Source organism: Myripristis murdjan, chromosome 7 (assembly GCF_902150065.1).
Source record: "Myripristis murdjan chromosome 7, fMyrMur1.1, whole genome shotgun sequence".
Classification (NCBI taxonomy): Eukaryota; Metazoa; Chordata; class Actinopteri; order Holocentriformes; family Holocentridae; genus Myripristis; species Myripristis murdjan.
Window position 1 is genome coordinate 21,540,126 of NC_043986.1, and position 16,459 is coordinate 21,556,584.

General features: G+C 39.2%; 2 protein-coding genes across 4 annotated transcripts; one reads left to right on the plus strand and one right to left on the minus strand.

Moving 5' to 3' along the window:
* Positions 1-1,011: 1,011 nt before the first annotated feature.
* Positions 1,012-9,816, minus strand: LOC115362022 (serine/threonine-protein phosphatase 4 regulatory subunit 2-A-like). 2 transcript variants are annotated; one of them, XM_030055785.1, is made up of 9 exons: positions 9,649-9,816; positions 8,604-8,685; positions 8,253-8,423; positions 6,441-6,534; positions 6,203-6,240; positions 5,954-6,028; positions 5,580-5,729; positions 3,004-3,278; positions 1,012-2,447 (listed from the first exon to the last, which is right to left on the minus strand). In XM_030055785.1, the coding sequence occupies exons 1-9, from the start codon at positions 9,680-9,682 to the stop codon at positions 2,122-2,124; spliced, it is 1,245 nt and encodes a 414-aa protein (XP_029911645.1). In that variant the 5' UTR covers positions 9,683-9,816; the 3' UTR covers positions 1,012-2,121. The 2 variants fall into 2 exon arrangements, with proteins under 2 accessions (XP_029911645.1, XP_029911646.1); XM_030055786.1 differs by lacking the exon at positions 8,604-8,685 and having other exon boundaries at positions 9,649-9,759.
* Positions 9,160-15,457, plus strand: eif4e3 (eukaryotic translation initiation factor 4E family member 3). 2 transcript variants are annotated; one of them, XM_030055788.1, is made up of 8 exons: positions 9,160-9,177; positions 10,198-10,378; positions 11,324-11,396; positions 12,395-12,489; positions 12,584-12,644; positions 12,728-12,794; positions 12,940-13,095; positions 13,200-15,457. In XM_030055788.1, exons 2-8 carry the CDS (start codon positions 10,206-10,208, stop codon positions 13,244-13,246), a joined length of 672 nt encoding a protein of 223 aa, XP_029911648.1. In that variant the 5' UTR covers positions 9,160-9,177; positions 10,198-10,205; the 3' UTR covers positions 13,247-15,457. The 2 variants fall into 2 exon arrangements, with proteins under 2 accessions (XP_029911648.1, XP_029911647.1); XM_030055787.1 differs by lacking the exon at positions 9,160-9,177 and adding an exon at positions 9,830-10,116.
* Positions 15,458-16,459: the final 1,002 nt, after the last annotated feature.

A 16,459-nucleotide genomic window follows, 5' to 3' on the forward strand; every position in this document is an offset into this window, starting at 1 on the left:
TTAGTAATCCCAAAAAGGTCTTAGCTTGAGGTGCCATATTAATTACATCACTGCCACTGCTAACCTTTACATGCATGTGTGTTCTCCAGCTATGTTGAAGCACACTGGTAGAAGCAATTACTAAAGGAATATTAAAATACATCCTTTGAATACAATGGACAATGTTGTAAGCTATACATTGCAGTGGTTTTACTTCACACATTTTCATTTTTACTTCACCACATTTTCATTTTTATTTCACCGCAATTTCATTTGAGGAAAAGACAGAAATTGAGTGTCTTGAGTGGTGGTGGTGCAAATGTTGGCCAATGAAGCTTGGCCTGGCCCAATACCTTCCTGGCCTGAGTTATCTGCTGACAACAGGGACATGGGTAATTCATCTTAGCCTAGAAGTGTCAAGGCTGTCTTATGACTCATGGCATGTTATCCTGACACAATTAAAATGGCTCACAGGCTTTGTTCCTGTAGATGGGATGCTGTAACTGGACCTGTAGGTGTCCCGCCTACACAGGAGGGATCTGACTCTCACTAGAAACTTCTCTCACTTCTCTACTGTTGTCTCAGTTAGGGCTCAGCAACATATTGATAATGTATCATGATGTGGAACAAGGCATCATCTGGGATTTTGGATATCAGAGCATTGCCATATGGCACAAGTGTTGTCTTTTTCTGGTTTTAAAGGCTTGCATCAAAATGATTGGTTTTCTGAACTTGCTAGACTCCTCTAGCTGTAATTATTTGCTTCTAACTGCTCTCATATCAATATTGCCAATAACTGTTACAAATCTATTTTGTAAATATCTCATGAAAACACCACCAATCGTCCCACCAGTATCATCAGAACATTGAGAGGAATTCAGAGATATGAGTTTGTTCATATCACCTATCTGTAGTCTCAGTAAAATAAAAGTACAAAGCTACTGTGCATTTGCTGAATGTTACACAAAAATGGATTTCTGCATTTAACAAAAACGTTGAGCTTTCTTAATATAGATTAAACATGCCACACTGTAAAATGTTAGCATTTATTGCTTTTCATGAATACTGTGATGCAAGCTCAAGCATTCAATTTCCAGCGATTATCTGTTTTACAAAGGCAGAGGACATGTATTACAATTCTACAAAAACTACTTTACAGATATGTACTGTAAAAATCCTAGCTATCAAAAGGGAGAGTTGTGCAACTAAGGTATGGCATACAGATATGAGAAAAGTACCATGTGTTCTTTCAACTTTGATGAACTGATATACTGAAAACAAAGATTCAATCCCTCTCGCTTACATTTAGGTGCCACTGCCTCTCACTCAGACAAAACCTAAACAGCTCTAGTGGTATATGAAACTGAACTTCAGTACCCCAAATCATTTACTACTGGCAAAATTCTGTCTTGTTTAACTGGTTTCATATAGAGACAGAGTCCAACTGTGACACAATTTGCACATATTGCCAGGGCTCAACTCTAACAAGTGCAAGATAATGCTTTTTTTTTTTTTTTTTTTTAAATTGTTTGTGCTTCATAGAAAAAGCAAAGAAAAAAAAATCTATGAAGTGTTGCTTTGCATTCTTGATGGCAGGTGTCTTCAGGTCACCACCTCATTCACCAGGGTTGTAGAGAGACACATTCATCAGAGAGATGGTCAAAATAAAAATGCTTAGGCCAAAACACAACACAAGCAGTCCAATTCATCTTTTTGGAAATGCATGCCAAATAACAGAGAATTCCTGGGTGTCAAATTACTGAATACATCAGTTATCAAGGTTAAATGACCACACTCAAATATATATATATGTATATATATATATTTATATATAGATATATATAAAAATCAGTTGAAAAGATTAGAAAACACATCAAGAAAAGTTCAAGATATTTTAGTAAACAGTGGAAAAATGAGTCTTCATATTCTTGTTTAAATCAAATTTCTTCCAGTTTAAAGACCAAGTGATGTGTGGCCTTAAGCAGTTGGAACTGAGAGGAACAAAAAGGTTCTTCTTTGAGGAACTTCAAGTCCCACATCTCTCCTGCTCCTGGAGTCTAGAGGTCCACAGTGCTACAGAATACCCTTGGCATGGTATCATACAGTGTAGAAAAACAGTCAGTTGGCTGGCCAAGCCTCAAGTTACTCGTGTCCCCCAGACTCACTTGCAGTCTCTGTGCTTTCTGAGTTCTCAGCAGTGCCCTCTGTTGACAAGTCAGCTGTATTACTAGGAGAGGTGACAGGCTTGTTGCTGTGCGTGCCCTCCTCATCACTGCTGTTGCTGTTGCTGCTGCTGACTCGGCTGCTGCTGTCTTCATTGTCCTGCACCTCTGAGCTCGTACTCTTCTCTGGCAGAGCGGGAGGCTCTATTTGGTCCATAGTGCTGTCACTCTTTACACTGAGGGCTGCCGCTCTCTCTGATGTCTCTTCTTCCCGCTCAGAAGTCTCTGCCTGCGTGCTGCTGGGCTCTGAGGGGCAGAGTGGACAAAATTTCACTGTTACATTCGGACTAAGAAAGAATCTAAATATGTTAACGAATTAGCTCTGGGATACTTTATTTCAAACAATTAGAGTGAATCCATCAATGTTGATTTTGAAAACTCCATCTCATAACACAAAACTGCAGCAGTAGCACAGTGTGCTGTAAGAAAGGGAACGGCTGCACAAAATAGTTAATTCATGCAATGACTTAGCCATCACAGAAGTACCCTTTATGTTGTGTCATACACTGCAGCAAAATAGTCAGTTGGCTGGGCCTCGAGTTTGTTATTTTCTTTTTCACTGAGCTACTCTGGGCTATGTGGATGTAAAGTTACCAACCTCCAGTTGGTTGATGCTTGTTTGATCTCTATCGTACCACCTGGTGTACGACTGCACACTGTGTGCCACCTAAACAGTGCATACCATAATTCTCCTTAACACTGTGCATGGTAAAAAGTGTTACAAGTAAGCAAACACATAAAGCCCAGATTCTATGCAGATGTTCCTCCCGTACAACTAATAATGTGTTAAGTTAACACCTACCATGATCCCCTGAAGTGGTAGGTGTGTCAAAAGAGGAGCCATTTTTGTTGTCTTCACAAGCAACGTTTGAAGACTCTGGGGTCAACGGTAGGCTTTCTGACCCTTTGGAACACGATGACTCCTCATTTTCCTTCTCATCCTCTTCCTTTTCACCAAACTTGAGCCTCTTGATGTCATGTTTGTCAGCCTCAGCATCTTCCTCTTCATCTTCCTCGTGATGTTTGTTCTTTATCCCACTGCTTGGTGTACTTTCAACTTCTGATGATGATGAATCACTGCAGAAACAAAAGGACAAGACACAGAGCAATGAGGGCATCGGCTCATCTGATCATGTGCCTGCTCCAGATCACACACATTTCACACTGTGAGATACATCTGGCTACCCGCTACAATGAGAAGGGTCTATGTGCAGACACACACCATAAATCCTCCTCCTAACTTTCCATTTTTCCACCTCACTAGCACGGAAATGTTTTACACTAGCATGTGTGTGTCGCATGATACACTCTGTGGGAACATGCTCCTGTGCAGATAGACCTGCTTAATGACATCAGTACCATGTAAAAAAGACAGGCTCATCCAAAATTAAGATATAACAATTAGCCTCAAGCTTGATTTTGCTGGTAGGGACAGCATGAGCGACACAATTCAGCTGTGTCTCAGCAAGCCTAAGATTTTTTTGAGCTGGTGATTTCGAATCACTGTGGTCTACAAGCCTGGGAATAATGGTTAATGCAGCAACAGCCAGAACTATACAACATTAGGAAAAAATACATGCCTTTAAAGATGATTTCACAATTCAAAAACTAAAAGATTTGGTTAGTTTGCAAGGCTAGAAGCTACCATCCTGACCCCTGGCTACCAAAAACAATTGTCAAACATCTGTCAATACTGTCTTTCGTCATTCCCAACTCCAACTCTTCCAACTATCTGGCCAGCAGGTGCCCAACTTCAAGCACTTGTGGATTTCTCCTCTATTGACACCACCAAAGGAGACATGATGAGTACTGGATGCTTCTCAGATGCCATTTTCTCAAAAACCAAAGGAGTCATGAGTTAGATATGACTCTTCCAAGAGCTGGTTTAGAGTAAAGCAAAAACATCCTCTCCTCTAGTAAACGCCTTAAATGATGTCCTCCAAATATTGTATAATGGCGGCTTTTGCCTCGTCAACCATTATTCCACAACTCACACCACACTGTTTACACTTCTCTGCTTGCTGAGTCACGGCCGAATTGAGTCACTGATGCAGTCTCTGGCACCGAACTCAAGGGTGAAGCTGATTGGCCCATCGTGCATGCTTCCCACGGACAGACATGCTCAGGCACAAGCCACATCCACTAGTCTTCTTGGGCCTTCATGCATCCCACGCAACTTTCTCTTCCTTCCTTCCAGTAAACACTCCTTGATGGAAGTGCTCTTCTTCATTCCCACCATCCCGCCCACATCCATCCCACCTTTCTACTCAGCAAATCATCGCAGGAGGGCTGTGCATTCACATCCATAGCCAAAGCATCAACCAAGACTAAATGTACCAGTGTTGTAGCAGTGTACTAAGTCATTAGCCTGATGCATTTTGCAATGTGAAAACCTGCAAGATTTAGCTGGCTCATATATTGAATGGCCAACATGTATTCCTTTGAAAGATGAGGACCCTGAGAGGATCTGCTGGTGGTGGAAAAGTCCAGGTCCTATCACTGGCTACTGTCTCCATCTCATTTATTCTACTGTTTCTCTCAATAAAATGAAAATACTACTACACTCCTGATCAAAATCTTAAGACCAGTTGAGAAATTGCAAGAATTTACATTTTGCACTGTTGGATCTTAAGAAGGTTCTATGAGAGTGTGGACACCTGACAGAAAATGACACTGAATCCACATTTTTGCCAAGATTTGGGCTTTTAAAGGCAGTGGTCTTAAACTTTTGATCAGCTGATGAACAGCCTATTTCAGTTTAATGGTTGTTTGCAATAAATTGCTTACTCATTTTTTTTTTTTTTTTGTCTCACTCCCATTTCTTCTTTTTGCATTTTGAAGCTCTACTTAGAACCTTCTTAAGATCCAAAAGTACAAAATGTAAATTCTTGAAATTTCTCAACTGGTCTTAAGATTTTGATCAGGAGTGTACTACTACGGGAGAAGGCTGCCCAGACTCCTAAAAAAACAGAGACATTTGATCCAGTTGCTGTTGTGGTAGATGTGTACACCACTATATACTTCTTATAAGTACCTGATATTAAGGATGGGACAATATACGATTTTATCACAAATTGTGCTGAAAAACACTCACTAAAAGTTGACAGTGGTGAATTTCCATTATCAGGATAGTCGTAAATTAGGATAATCGTGAATATCCTCACAAATAACTTAAAAAAGCTGTCTTGCTTATACATGCAATCAAATTTTTTGTTTCTTAACCAAATGTATTGTGAATTAAAAGTAAATTCCAGTATGTTTTAATGCCATTTAAGACTTCTAAGCATATTTTGATGATTATTGGGATAATATCGTAAATCGCAATACTTTGGTCAGGATAATCATTAACATGAAGCTTTCATATCGTTCCATGCCTACCTGATATGATGCTCCCCAACCTCCGCTGTGTTTGACTCTGGCTCTTTGCTGATTGCACAGTCAGGGAGGCCATTAGTAGAGAGTGAACTAGTCAACGATAGCTTTGGTCTGTTGAAAGGTTTTGGTGTTCCTGGTCCATTCACATTTCGACTACAACGAAAGAAGTAAAGAATAGTTGCTTATGCACATTAAATCACGAAGTGGGCAAAATTAACAAGACAAGCCAAAACGCAAGGTAACAGCACTAGTTACTCCCAGGCAGCTTTTGGCACTTAATGAAAAGACACTGAACTCAATTTGACTTTTCAGTCACTAGTTTCTGAGGCAGTTTTAGATTTGTGGAAGTTGACCTCTGACAGTTATTTAGCTCCCACCTGTCTGAATATGCAGATGAGTTGCCAGGGAACATCACTCCATTCATTCTGTTCACACTGGTAGCGCCATTCTTCCTTCAAAAGAAGCAGAAAGGCACAAATATAACCATCTGTTAACTGCACATTTGTAAGTGTAGCTCTGCATGAGCTAGATCAAGGGAGCAGTCAATGTGTATGTGAAGCAATTCAATAAAAACACTGAGGTCATCATATCAAGGACAGCACCAGCTCAACAGCTGCTGTACTTACTCTGATGTTGGGTATACACAGCTGACCACCATGACATTCTAAAACACAAACGACAATCCATATTAGTCATAAATTCTAGCTGAAGTCAATCAAAACTTAATTACAAACAATATTATTCCCAAATGTTTTCTATAGGACAAAAAGTTGTTCCTTGAATATTTGCTTTCAGCTGTATATATCCTCAATATGTATTTGATGCTATGATAACAAATATAAATCAGTACAGACTAGTGCTTACCTTCTCCACACCTCGGAGGAACTTGTCTGTCCCAGTATAGTTTCTCCTGGGATCCGTAAGCAGTTCACACAGCCGCTGGATAGTGAATGGGATGCTGGAAACGTTACCAAGAGATGTATTTACCCCAAGTTAAACTACTGAATAACTAGTTATAAACTGACCCAAACAGCATCACATATGCCTTGTCTCCACTGGCAAAGGTTTAGCCAAACAACAGCCTGTGTGGCTCAGAGCCAGCATCACCGCTGTCTTTAACACCCTTGCCAAATCTGGCAGCATCGCAGCTGAACAAGCGAAAATTTATCAAGCCGGCCAGACCTGGTCAGAGTTAGCCACAAGCTATAGCATACAAGCTGTTATTCTCAATACAAAGCTCCATATATGTTAAAGGTCTTTGCAACAAGAAACTGGGGGGGAAAAATGACAGCGAAAAGTTGTTTGTAATTTCTTTTGATGTCCTCTCTTTCAATTGCTTCAGCTAACTGTTGATTGTGGGTGCGTGAGGTGTACTTTCCATTTTTTCAGCAAAGGGATCAATCCCTCAACCGACTGTGTGTTATGCTTGCCTGATAAATAAACAAATATGTCCCATCTCAAATGCAGTTGGCCATACATTTTGATTTGGCTCACATATGACTCTGAGTTGTCATGTCATTCTGGAGTCCAAAAGCGGTTGTTTATGGGCTGTGGGTTGTTTATTTCCAGCATACTAGCACTTTTCTCAAAAACAAGCACCTGACCTATATAGCTTACAATGGCTTAAAAAATCTCAATATTTATATTGAGGGCACATAGTTTCAAATGAAGTGGGAGTCTTCGTTAGTGGGTGTATGGAAAAGCCTGCGTATCTCATCTGTCATAAGAAAACCCCTGCACTGATTATATGTTTGAGCTGAGAAATTGCTGAGGATTAAAGGTGGCAATGTGACTAGCCTACATTTTTTGGAGAGCCACGTACAACGGAGTAACTTGGTTCATTTTCTGGCAAGTCTGGCATGGGCAAATATATTCAGGCATTACGGAGAGTGGAATATTTGCAAAAATTGAGGCCATTCAAAGCAGAATTTTGTGCTTAAAAAAAAAAAACAAAAAAAAAAAACATTAATTTACAGCTAATGTGGACATACTATCAGAATACTGGCAGAAGTGAATTAATCAGAGTGCACTATGGGCAAAATTTGATTTTCTTGGGGTTAGAGACTTTGCCTCTTAAATATCCAACACAATGGGAAATCTCTCAATTCAGGCTGCAAAAGGGCCAAGCATGTTAATGTTAATTTAATGTTCTCACATATGCCACTACAAACCTTTTATGGAGATGTAGCTATGTCTTTCACATAGAAAATAAATGATAAAGTTCAATAACATTCATGGGAATTGCTGTCTATGTGTGTTCAATGTATTCATTTTTAATGGGCTCTCAAACCAAAACTTGGTGTATCACAAATCAAGTAACCGTGATTATAATCATTTTTGACTCAACAAGGACTATAATTAAGCCAGATCAGTACCCATACTAATTGAATTCCAGCTTGATACCTTTTATATTTAATTTACACCTATGCATCAGTCTTTATTTGGATGCTTTGTTTTCATTCACTTGGCATGTGAGAAGAATAACTGCCAGATATTGCTGAAAAACTGAATTGCAGAGCATTCATTTTTGTAGATGAGTGCAACATTGGCAATTTGCATCATGTAACTATAGAACTAGCCAAGAGACTATGTGTGGCTCTGGGAAGGATTTACTGTGGGTGAAGCCCCTCCACTCTAAAAACACTGGATCTCTGTTCATTTAGCAGCATTACTCACCCATTGTACCCATCCACTATTTTCAAGATCCTTTTCTTCATCTCCTCAAAAGGAACGTACTCCACATTAGGATTATGTGGTCCTCTCTGTTCTGGTGATGAGGCATGGAAATCATCCATAACACTTTCCATCTTAAACATGAAGTATGTTTTGAACTGTGACCATGGGATCCTGAAAAACACGGGAAATATAAATCTGCATGTCATCGACACAGACAGAATGATGAACTCCGGGGCTCAGCTCAAAGTTCACTGGGCAGATCATTTGGAATAATTTAGAATAGCAGTATATCTCTGTGACGATATGAAAGGGTCATAATGTTTTATGGTAGCCTTTGAGATTGCCACTCACAATGTCTCCCCGGTCTTAGCGACATGACACAGGAACTGCTCTAGAACAGGACACGTCTCTTTCTTCCCTTTCTTCTCAAACTCTGTAAATAATCACATGAAAAACAAAAAGATTTTAACTTATTACACCTAGACCAGGGTAACTGTGATATATTAGACTGTCCTACATATTGTCTGGAATACTTTAGTATATAATACGATAATGCAAGTGTTGTCTTTATCAGGTTTTAAAGGATGCATTATAGTAAAGTGATGCATTTTACTGAACTTGGACCATTTGAGCTCTTTTATTATTATAATTGCCTCATCATATTCACATTAGTAGTATTTAATCAAAAGTCTCATGTGTGTAAATAACATAAAATGGTGGTAATATCGTCAGAAAACTGATATTTGATATTGTACATATCGCCCAGCACCAACGTACGCCTACTAAAATATAATCTGAAATTTCATATTAACCAAGAGGGATTTTGGCATGCTGGTGTATTGTCCAACTCCTGCAGAAACTAATCTCTGGAAATAAGACTTGCAGCCGAGTAAATGGGTGGCTCGTTGTGCATTCAGCAATTAAAGTGAGTAACGCTGATTATCAACTGACTAGGGGGAGGTTGTTTATATTGTTGTGTTATTCGAAATGGTTAAAGTCAGCATTACTTTAACATAACTACACCAGAAATCGTGCAACGTAATGTTAACAGTTGTACCAATGTGGAGTAACTACAAGTTGTTGAGAAACTTAACCAGTGCCATATGAAATGATCAGGCTATCGTTCACGTTACCGTATTATACGACCACTAGTTGCTTGTGTAGGGATAAACGGGTCAAAATATCAAATTAAACCAACTTCTCCCCTGTCAGCGATAAAATTATAACTACCGAGGCCAGACAGAGTGCGTCTGTGTGCTTCTCCTGACCGCTTGTCGCTGCCAAGCTACGCTAACCTAGTTAGCAAACATGGGCTGTTGTTCTGAGGACCTTCAAAACAAATAACCAGTCCCCCCAGTTAGTACCAAGTCAGTTATTTTGATGCTGTTAAAATTACCTTTGAAAGCCTCCAATACCGCGTCGATATCCATAGTTGTGTTCAGTCAGCGACAGGAAATGCTTGCTAGCTAGCACAGTAGCTGGAACAACTCAACAAAGCTGGTGGCGGCTAACACTGCGCATGCGTACCTTGCCCAACTTGTGGTACATGCGGAAGATGCGTTCCAGTTATTCTGAGTAGCGACAAGTTGCTATCCCCTGCAGGGATGAAATAGGCTGCTGCGGTTAACTCGGTCATTTTTTTGAACTTAACACACACTTACTTGGCTTTTTTCGTAAACGTGGGTGTGGGCTACTGGCATTGAAATGTGTTTACCATGCGCTGACAAGTGAGAATCGCTCTCTTGCGCTGTACCGCAGACAGTCGGCGGGCGTCATCATTTGTCTGTTGTTGTGACGGCGCAAACCGGGTGAAGTAACCAATGAGTCAGCAGCTGATCGGGGTCAATTTTACCTAACTACCCAGGTAACATTTTAACAGCTCCAACGCGGACATTTGCCCAGACACCTGCTGGTTTTTACCGAGTCATTTGTCTCGGTTTTTCAGTCGCAACAATGGCAGTCCCAGCTGCCACCACATTACAACTGAGCACATCATCAAGCCCAAGTCTGCTGAAGCCTCAAGAGCACAACATTCACATTGACGACAGAGATTTGGGAAACATAGCAAGTGGCAATGAGAACGACACCCTGCCTTTACACTCTCCGTGGACTTTTTGGCTCGATAGGTGAGACACCGGTCATTTTTTTATTTTTTTTTCTCCATGCTTACATTATTAATGTCGAGTAGGTTAAGTGTCGGTGGCTGAGCTAAAAGCAAACAAAGAAAGCATCGGACGGAGCAGGCCTATGGAGCAGTCATTGCACCCGAGATGTTAGACATGTTTAACAGAAACATTACAATGCTATACGTTTTGTCTAAACGATTGGAAACTCATATGACAACAACAACAAACGTGTTTGTCAATAATGTTGATGCGGCTTTAATTGGAGCTGGTGCCGACGTGTTTTCACTGACCTACATAACCAAGTCAGCCACTTATCTGATATATATATCATACTCAGATGACAGATTAACTCTTTGGCAAAGCTAGATCATGGTTGTACTTTTAAATTGAACTAGTTTGTTGTCAAATTTACAGGTGGCATTGTTTAAAACTTGTGAAGTATATTGCTACTGTTTGGCAAAACACTTTTTTACATGTTTGTGTGTGTGTGTGTGTGTGTGTGTGTGTGTGTGTGTGTGTGTGTGTGTGTGTGTGTGTGTGTGTGGATATCCCCTATATATCTTAATTTATCTGGTTCAATACTGTCATTGCCTACCTGTGACGTTTGGGACAAAATTATGATTACATGCTATATTGAATATTATAATTATCAATAGTTATAACTGAGTGGTTAAAACAGCAACAGTGAGTTATTCAAGTCAGCGTACATGGTGTGTAGAAATCAGAGGGTGGTGTGTTTAAATGGGGTCAGCGCTGTTTACTGTTTACTGGGTTATTTGTCATCTGATCCCCCACTCCAACCTGTCCCCTGTAGGGCAGCTCTCGTTCACATCTCACAGTAATGAGGCACTGAGCAACATTTATTTCAAACCTCATGTTTTACCATGGAGGGATAAATGTTATTTAAATAAACCTTAATTAAACATGTGTATCTGGATTTGTCAGGTCTCTGCCAGGAACAACAGCAGCTGAATGTGAGTCAAACCTGAAGAAGATCTACACGGTGGAGACGGTCCAGGTGAGAGCTCAGTGCAGGAGTACACCTCTAGTGGACACAGTGACCAGCACACGTATGATAGTGAGCGCTTACAGGAAAGGGCAGTGCTTTTTCAGTCCGGTGAACTCATTTAGAGAATGTACACATGGAAATGACTGATGATGCTGCTCTGTGAAGTGGCTTCCCAAGTGCACAGAAACACAAACACAACCCAGATACCACAGACAGAATCTGTACTTTATTACTAACTCAGTAGATACGGTATGCTCTGGTATTCTGATGTATAACCAAAGATGTAGGTTGCAATGCTAACACCGTAATGAGAGGCCTACATGCAGCCAGGAGGTCAAAGCACAGTCTATACTCTGATCAGATGGTTAAAAGGCACTCAATGAACCTATCTAAATCTTTGAGAAATTCTGCTAGACTTACTCTGATGTTTGTTTTTTTTTATATTAGGCCTATTTTATCATGCCCAGCACAACAATGGGCCATTATTTCGTTATGGAATCTGTCTGTGTAGAGACAAATTTAATGTGAAGAGAACACTACATGAACACTACATGATAAACTTTCCTAAGCAGATGATCGGAGCACCTTGCACATGGGAAAGAGTGATATTTGTCAAACCACTATAACTCCATAATGCTCTAAGTTACAAAGTTCATGCTTGTTTATGTTCTAAGATATGGAGTTCATATTAATACCAACCATGTTTTATGTGAAGAAGTGTGTCTCTTATTTATATTTTTTCATTGTAAACTGTGTTACATAAGGATTTTTTGAAAACACCCCCACATTTGTTAAGACCAGCGTGGAAAAGGGCTATAATCCACATTGTGTTTTTTTTGTTTTTTGGGTTTTTTTTTTTGCCCCTGACAGGAATTTTGATCTGCATTCCTACTTTTTAAAGAATGTGAATATATTTATAGAAGCTTAAATGTCTAAACTCATTCTGGCCATGAAATTCATGAGTAAAATAACCTGTCAGTCCTCTGTTTACCTTTGCATTTGAGTAGAACTTTTGGAGGGTTTACAACAACATACCAGCCGTGTCCAGCTTGCCACTGAGATGTAGCTATCATCTAATGAGAGGAGAGCGAAGACCACTCTGGTAAGCCCCCACTCGGACACAAGTGTGCATGCATATCAGTTGATATTTGATTAGAAACAGTTTGTCTAATTGTTTGTTGCTGGTTCACACACAGGGAGGAAGAAAGCAATGCCAAGGGCGGGGTTTGGAAAATGAAAGTACCAAAAGAGTGCACTGTAAGTGATACAGTCCTATTTATTAGGTGTCTGTCTAGTACTAGTCTCATGCAGATTTAACACACTTCTTTTCATGTTCACAGTCCGCTGTGTGGAAGGAGCTGCTGCTGGCCACTATCGGAGAGCAGTTCAGTGATTACTGTGCATCAGGTAGCCATGTGAAAATCCAAGAGAGAACACTTTACACTAAAGTTATTTGAGTTAAATGCAGTTCTGGGGAAGTAATAATCACGTCAGTTAACTGCTGAAATGGCTTTTCTTGTCTGAAATATATCCTCTGGTGCTCTTGTTGCAGAAGACGAAGTGGTCGGGGTCAGCGTCAGCGTCCGAGACAGAGAAGACGTCGTTCAGGTCTGGAATGGAAATGCTTCTTGTGCCAATGAGGCGAACATCTTAGGACGGATCTATGAGCTCCTCCCACAGATATCTTTTAAAGCAGTGTTTTACAAGCGTGAGTATTTTCTTTGTACATTTAGACTAGCATAACAGTGTTTTAGATGGATGGGCTGTAATGCCACACGCTGTCAGTAAATGTTTTGTTTGTTTGTGTTTCAGCACACGAGGAGCACCATGCATTCGAGGGAGGCCGCTCAAGACATTAGCACATTTTGCACATAAGCCACTTAAGATTATTATTCTTCTCATGAACGTGTTAAGGGTCGTAATATTTGGGCAAGTTTTGAGGCAATGACGTTCAAATCCGTTGCTCGCTTACCAAATCATGTGTATTAACTGAAAATGTTGCCCAGGTATTATGACCTTTTAAGTGACGTTGAGATGACGATGGAGTTTTCCCGTCTGCTGAGCACTACTGTCATTCATCAATATCCCAAACACTTTGGTTTCAGCAGCAAGCAAAAAGCATTTTGGTTTCACTTTTTAGCTATGGATGTGTTTGTATGTTTTTTATACTAAACATTTTGCAGAACTTAAACCAAAATATAGCAGATCATGTACAGTCTGATTTTTTTAGAGATATATAATATTATCATATTTTGGGCCGTTTCCTGAGCACAGACAAAGCTAGGTCTTTGAATTACATCTCTCTCTTTTTTTTTTATTTTTTTTTATTTTTATTTTATTTTATTTTTTTGATCCTCAAAGATGCCTAGTTCCAGAAAGCAAACCTTTATCTTGACAATGCAATATAAGGCTTTTCTATCTGCTCTTTCTGTGTTTTGTATGTTTGAGCCTAAATATTGTTGTCTATACTGGAGAAAATTAATGCTATGTTGTTATGCTAGTCATGTACAGAAAATTGCACATTTCTTGGTTTTGATTTTAATCTTTAGGATAGGAATGAATTGTGAAAAGAATATGTTCCTGTTACAATAAAAATGACTTCAGCACACACACAAAAAAAAAAAAAAAAATGACACGCATAGTTGCTGAGAAATATGCAATCCTTTGCATTTAGTGGGTTTTTGGACAAATTTACAGTGTTATGGTTTTCATTGTATTTAAGCTTGTGTCTTAAATTAGGCACTCGTCTTTATGTACAAAAGGCATCAGACAGTCCCCCCAGGATCATGCAGTTTATTACTGATTACACAGACCAGTAACACTTGGTTTTGTGGTGCCTTTTTTGGTTAAAATTGTGTGAGATTTACAATTTGACAACTTTTGTTCATGATGAGAATCATGAGTGACAGGAAGAGATACTTTATATGCCCTTTGACAAATGTATTAAATAGATGTAATTGTGGTAAAATATAAATTTGAGAAAGGCGTAAGGAATTAAAAAAAAAGCAAGCTCTTGTGATATTTACATAAATCAGAGTGGGAAAAAAGAAAACTCTGCGATTACAAAATCCTGGAGGGACTGATCAGGGCCTATTTTAGTGCATTTGCATAAAGTAGAAGGGTTTTAATAAACCAATCCAGACGCTGCAACAGGGTATGACAATGAAACAGCCCTTAATCGCCTAAATTGTATTGATGAAAAAACAGAGATTGCATGCCACTTAAATATGAAAACATTGTCAATGTAATCTCTCTAATCAATAGTGAAAGTTTGCTTTTTTTCTAAGTTTGTATGTTTAATAGGCTGTATTTGTATTGTTTGAAATTAGTATCAAATGAAGCACATGTTGACATTTAAGATGGAACTGGAAACTGGATTATGGTAAATGTGTGCGTGTCATCACCTCACCAAAGGCGCCTTTCTTCTGTGTGTGTGTGTGTGTGTGTGTGTGTGTGTGCATGTGTGTGTATCTGTGTGTGAATGGGTGAGAAAGTGAGAGCGACAAAGACTTCTCTAGGCTGCATACAGTAGTGCAGATTTTCATATTTATAGGCTAGTGCCACAATAATAATACACATCCGAGGTCATTTCTACAGAGATGTAAAGAATGCACTGAGCGCCACAGAATGACCAGTGACATGATTTAGATTAATATCTTAAAAAAAAAAAAAAAAAAGTAATCTTTTAAAATGTATAGCTGTTTGCAATGCTGGTGGCTGGGAGAGCTTTCTGTGGCAGAGCAAACATGTGCACAGGAAGGAAGTAATAAATTTAAAAGCATGAACTTTGCCAAACTTGTTGACATTGTTTTGTTACCCTGCTCTGTTGTTCATGCAATAATATCCAAGCACACACCGTGTAATGGCACCCACGCACATGCAGTCGGACTCTCAGCTCAGATCTCGGACCTTGTAGTTGATTGTTTATCTTGGAATGGTGCCTTGTGTTTACCAGCAGTTTAGAAAGTTATTTAAGTTCATCTGTCTTTGACCAGTTGGAATTGTATCCAGTTATGTTTGTTAAGTTTTACACATGTTGAAAAAAAATCATAATTAAGAACTTCCACCCATTGCTGGTTGCAGTGTTAATGTTTAATAAAAATATCTACAGTGCTAAATAAATACCAGCAGTCTATTGTTATATTAAACCATGGATTAAAAGAAAACCAAAACCTGAAGCAACAAAAAAGAACATCACAGTTACAAAAAAGAGAAAAGATTATAGTACATCTATACGTTATCTTTAGGACAACTTGCTGTGTGTTACTTGCATTTATAGCATATGTTGCATTCAAATGTGTTGTCCAATGTACATGGTCACAAAAAAGAAAAGAAAAATGACGTTTTTTAAAGCTCTTGAAGGTATCACCAAGTAATTTTCAAAATCATGTATAAGCTGTGTAGATGTAGCTTATTTTACCATTTCTCAGTACCACATACCACACATTGCATCACTGAATCAATATAATTAATCAGCACATTGCAACAAGTTTAACTGTCAGCCAATCCAATAATGGCCCTGGATATTATCTGAACCGAAAATAAAAATAAAAGCTTTCCCCTGAGGCCTGACATAACTTGGGAGACCTTGTGTATTCCTGTACTTCACGTTACAGACTGAGTGATGTCGCCCTCTGGTGGTCACTTCGAAACTATAAGACAAACACGGCTTCACTATAGATTTGATCTGAAATTGTTTAACAAAAGTATGTGCAGTGAAATATGACTCGGATTCCACTGTATTCAATGAAGTGTAAAACCCCAAAACACTTTCTTTTTGTTTAATGCTTTAATGCAGTGAACCTCTTTTTAAAACTCCTATCTTTTGAAAATCGACCCTTCTGGTGAATGCTCATGCAGTTTATTATTCATGAGTTTTTCATTTCTATCTGGCATAAACGTTTATGGTGATTTCACGTGAAGTAGCATCATTTTCCCTCCCCGTGGTTAATGAAAAATAATACTAATCATAGTAAGGGACAGGTCTCAGTATTTACTCTCTCTACGACACTCTTAGCGTGTGTCGAGATCCACATTTTCATTTGCAGTCAAAGTCTATACACCATATAATT

What these genes read in the sequence shown, in the direction of transcription:
- LOC115362022 (XM_030055785.1), bottom strand. Translation starts at nt 9,682, where the DNA reads ATGGATATCGACGCGGTATTGGAGGCTTTCAAAG. An exon ending in GGTATTGGAGGCTTTCAAAG is followed by an intron (nt 8,686 to 9,648) that starts GTAATTTTAACA and finishes GATTATTTACAG; the next exon opens with AGTTTGAGAAGAAAGGGAAG. An exon ending in TGTGTATACCCAACATCAGA is followed by an intron (nt 6,029 to 6,202) that starts GTAAGTACAGCA and finishes CTTCTTTTGAAG; the next exon opens with GAAGAATGGCGCTACCAGTG.
- eif4e3 (XM_030055788.1), top strand. Translation starts at nt 10,206, where the DNA reads ATGGCAGTCCCAGCTGCCACCACATTACAACTGAGCACATCATCAAGC. An exon ending in GGAGAGCGAAGACCACTCTG is followed by an intron (nt 12,490 to 12,583) that starts GTAAGCCCCCAC and finishes GTTCACACACAG; the next exon opens with GGAGGAAGAAAGCAATGCCA. An exon ending in TAAAGCAGTGTTTTACAAGC is followed by an intron (nt 13,096 to 13,199) that starts GTGAGTATTTTC and finishes TTTGTGTTTCAG; the next exon opens with CACACGAGGAGCACCATGCA.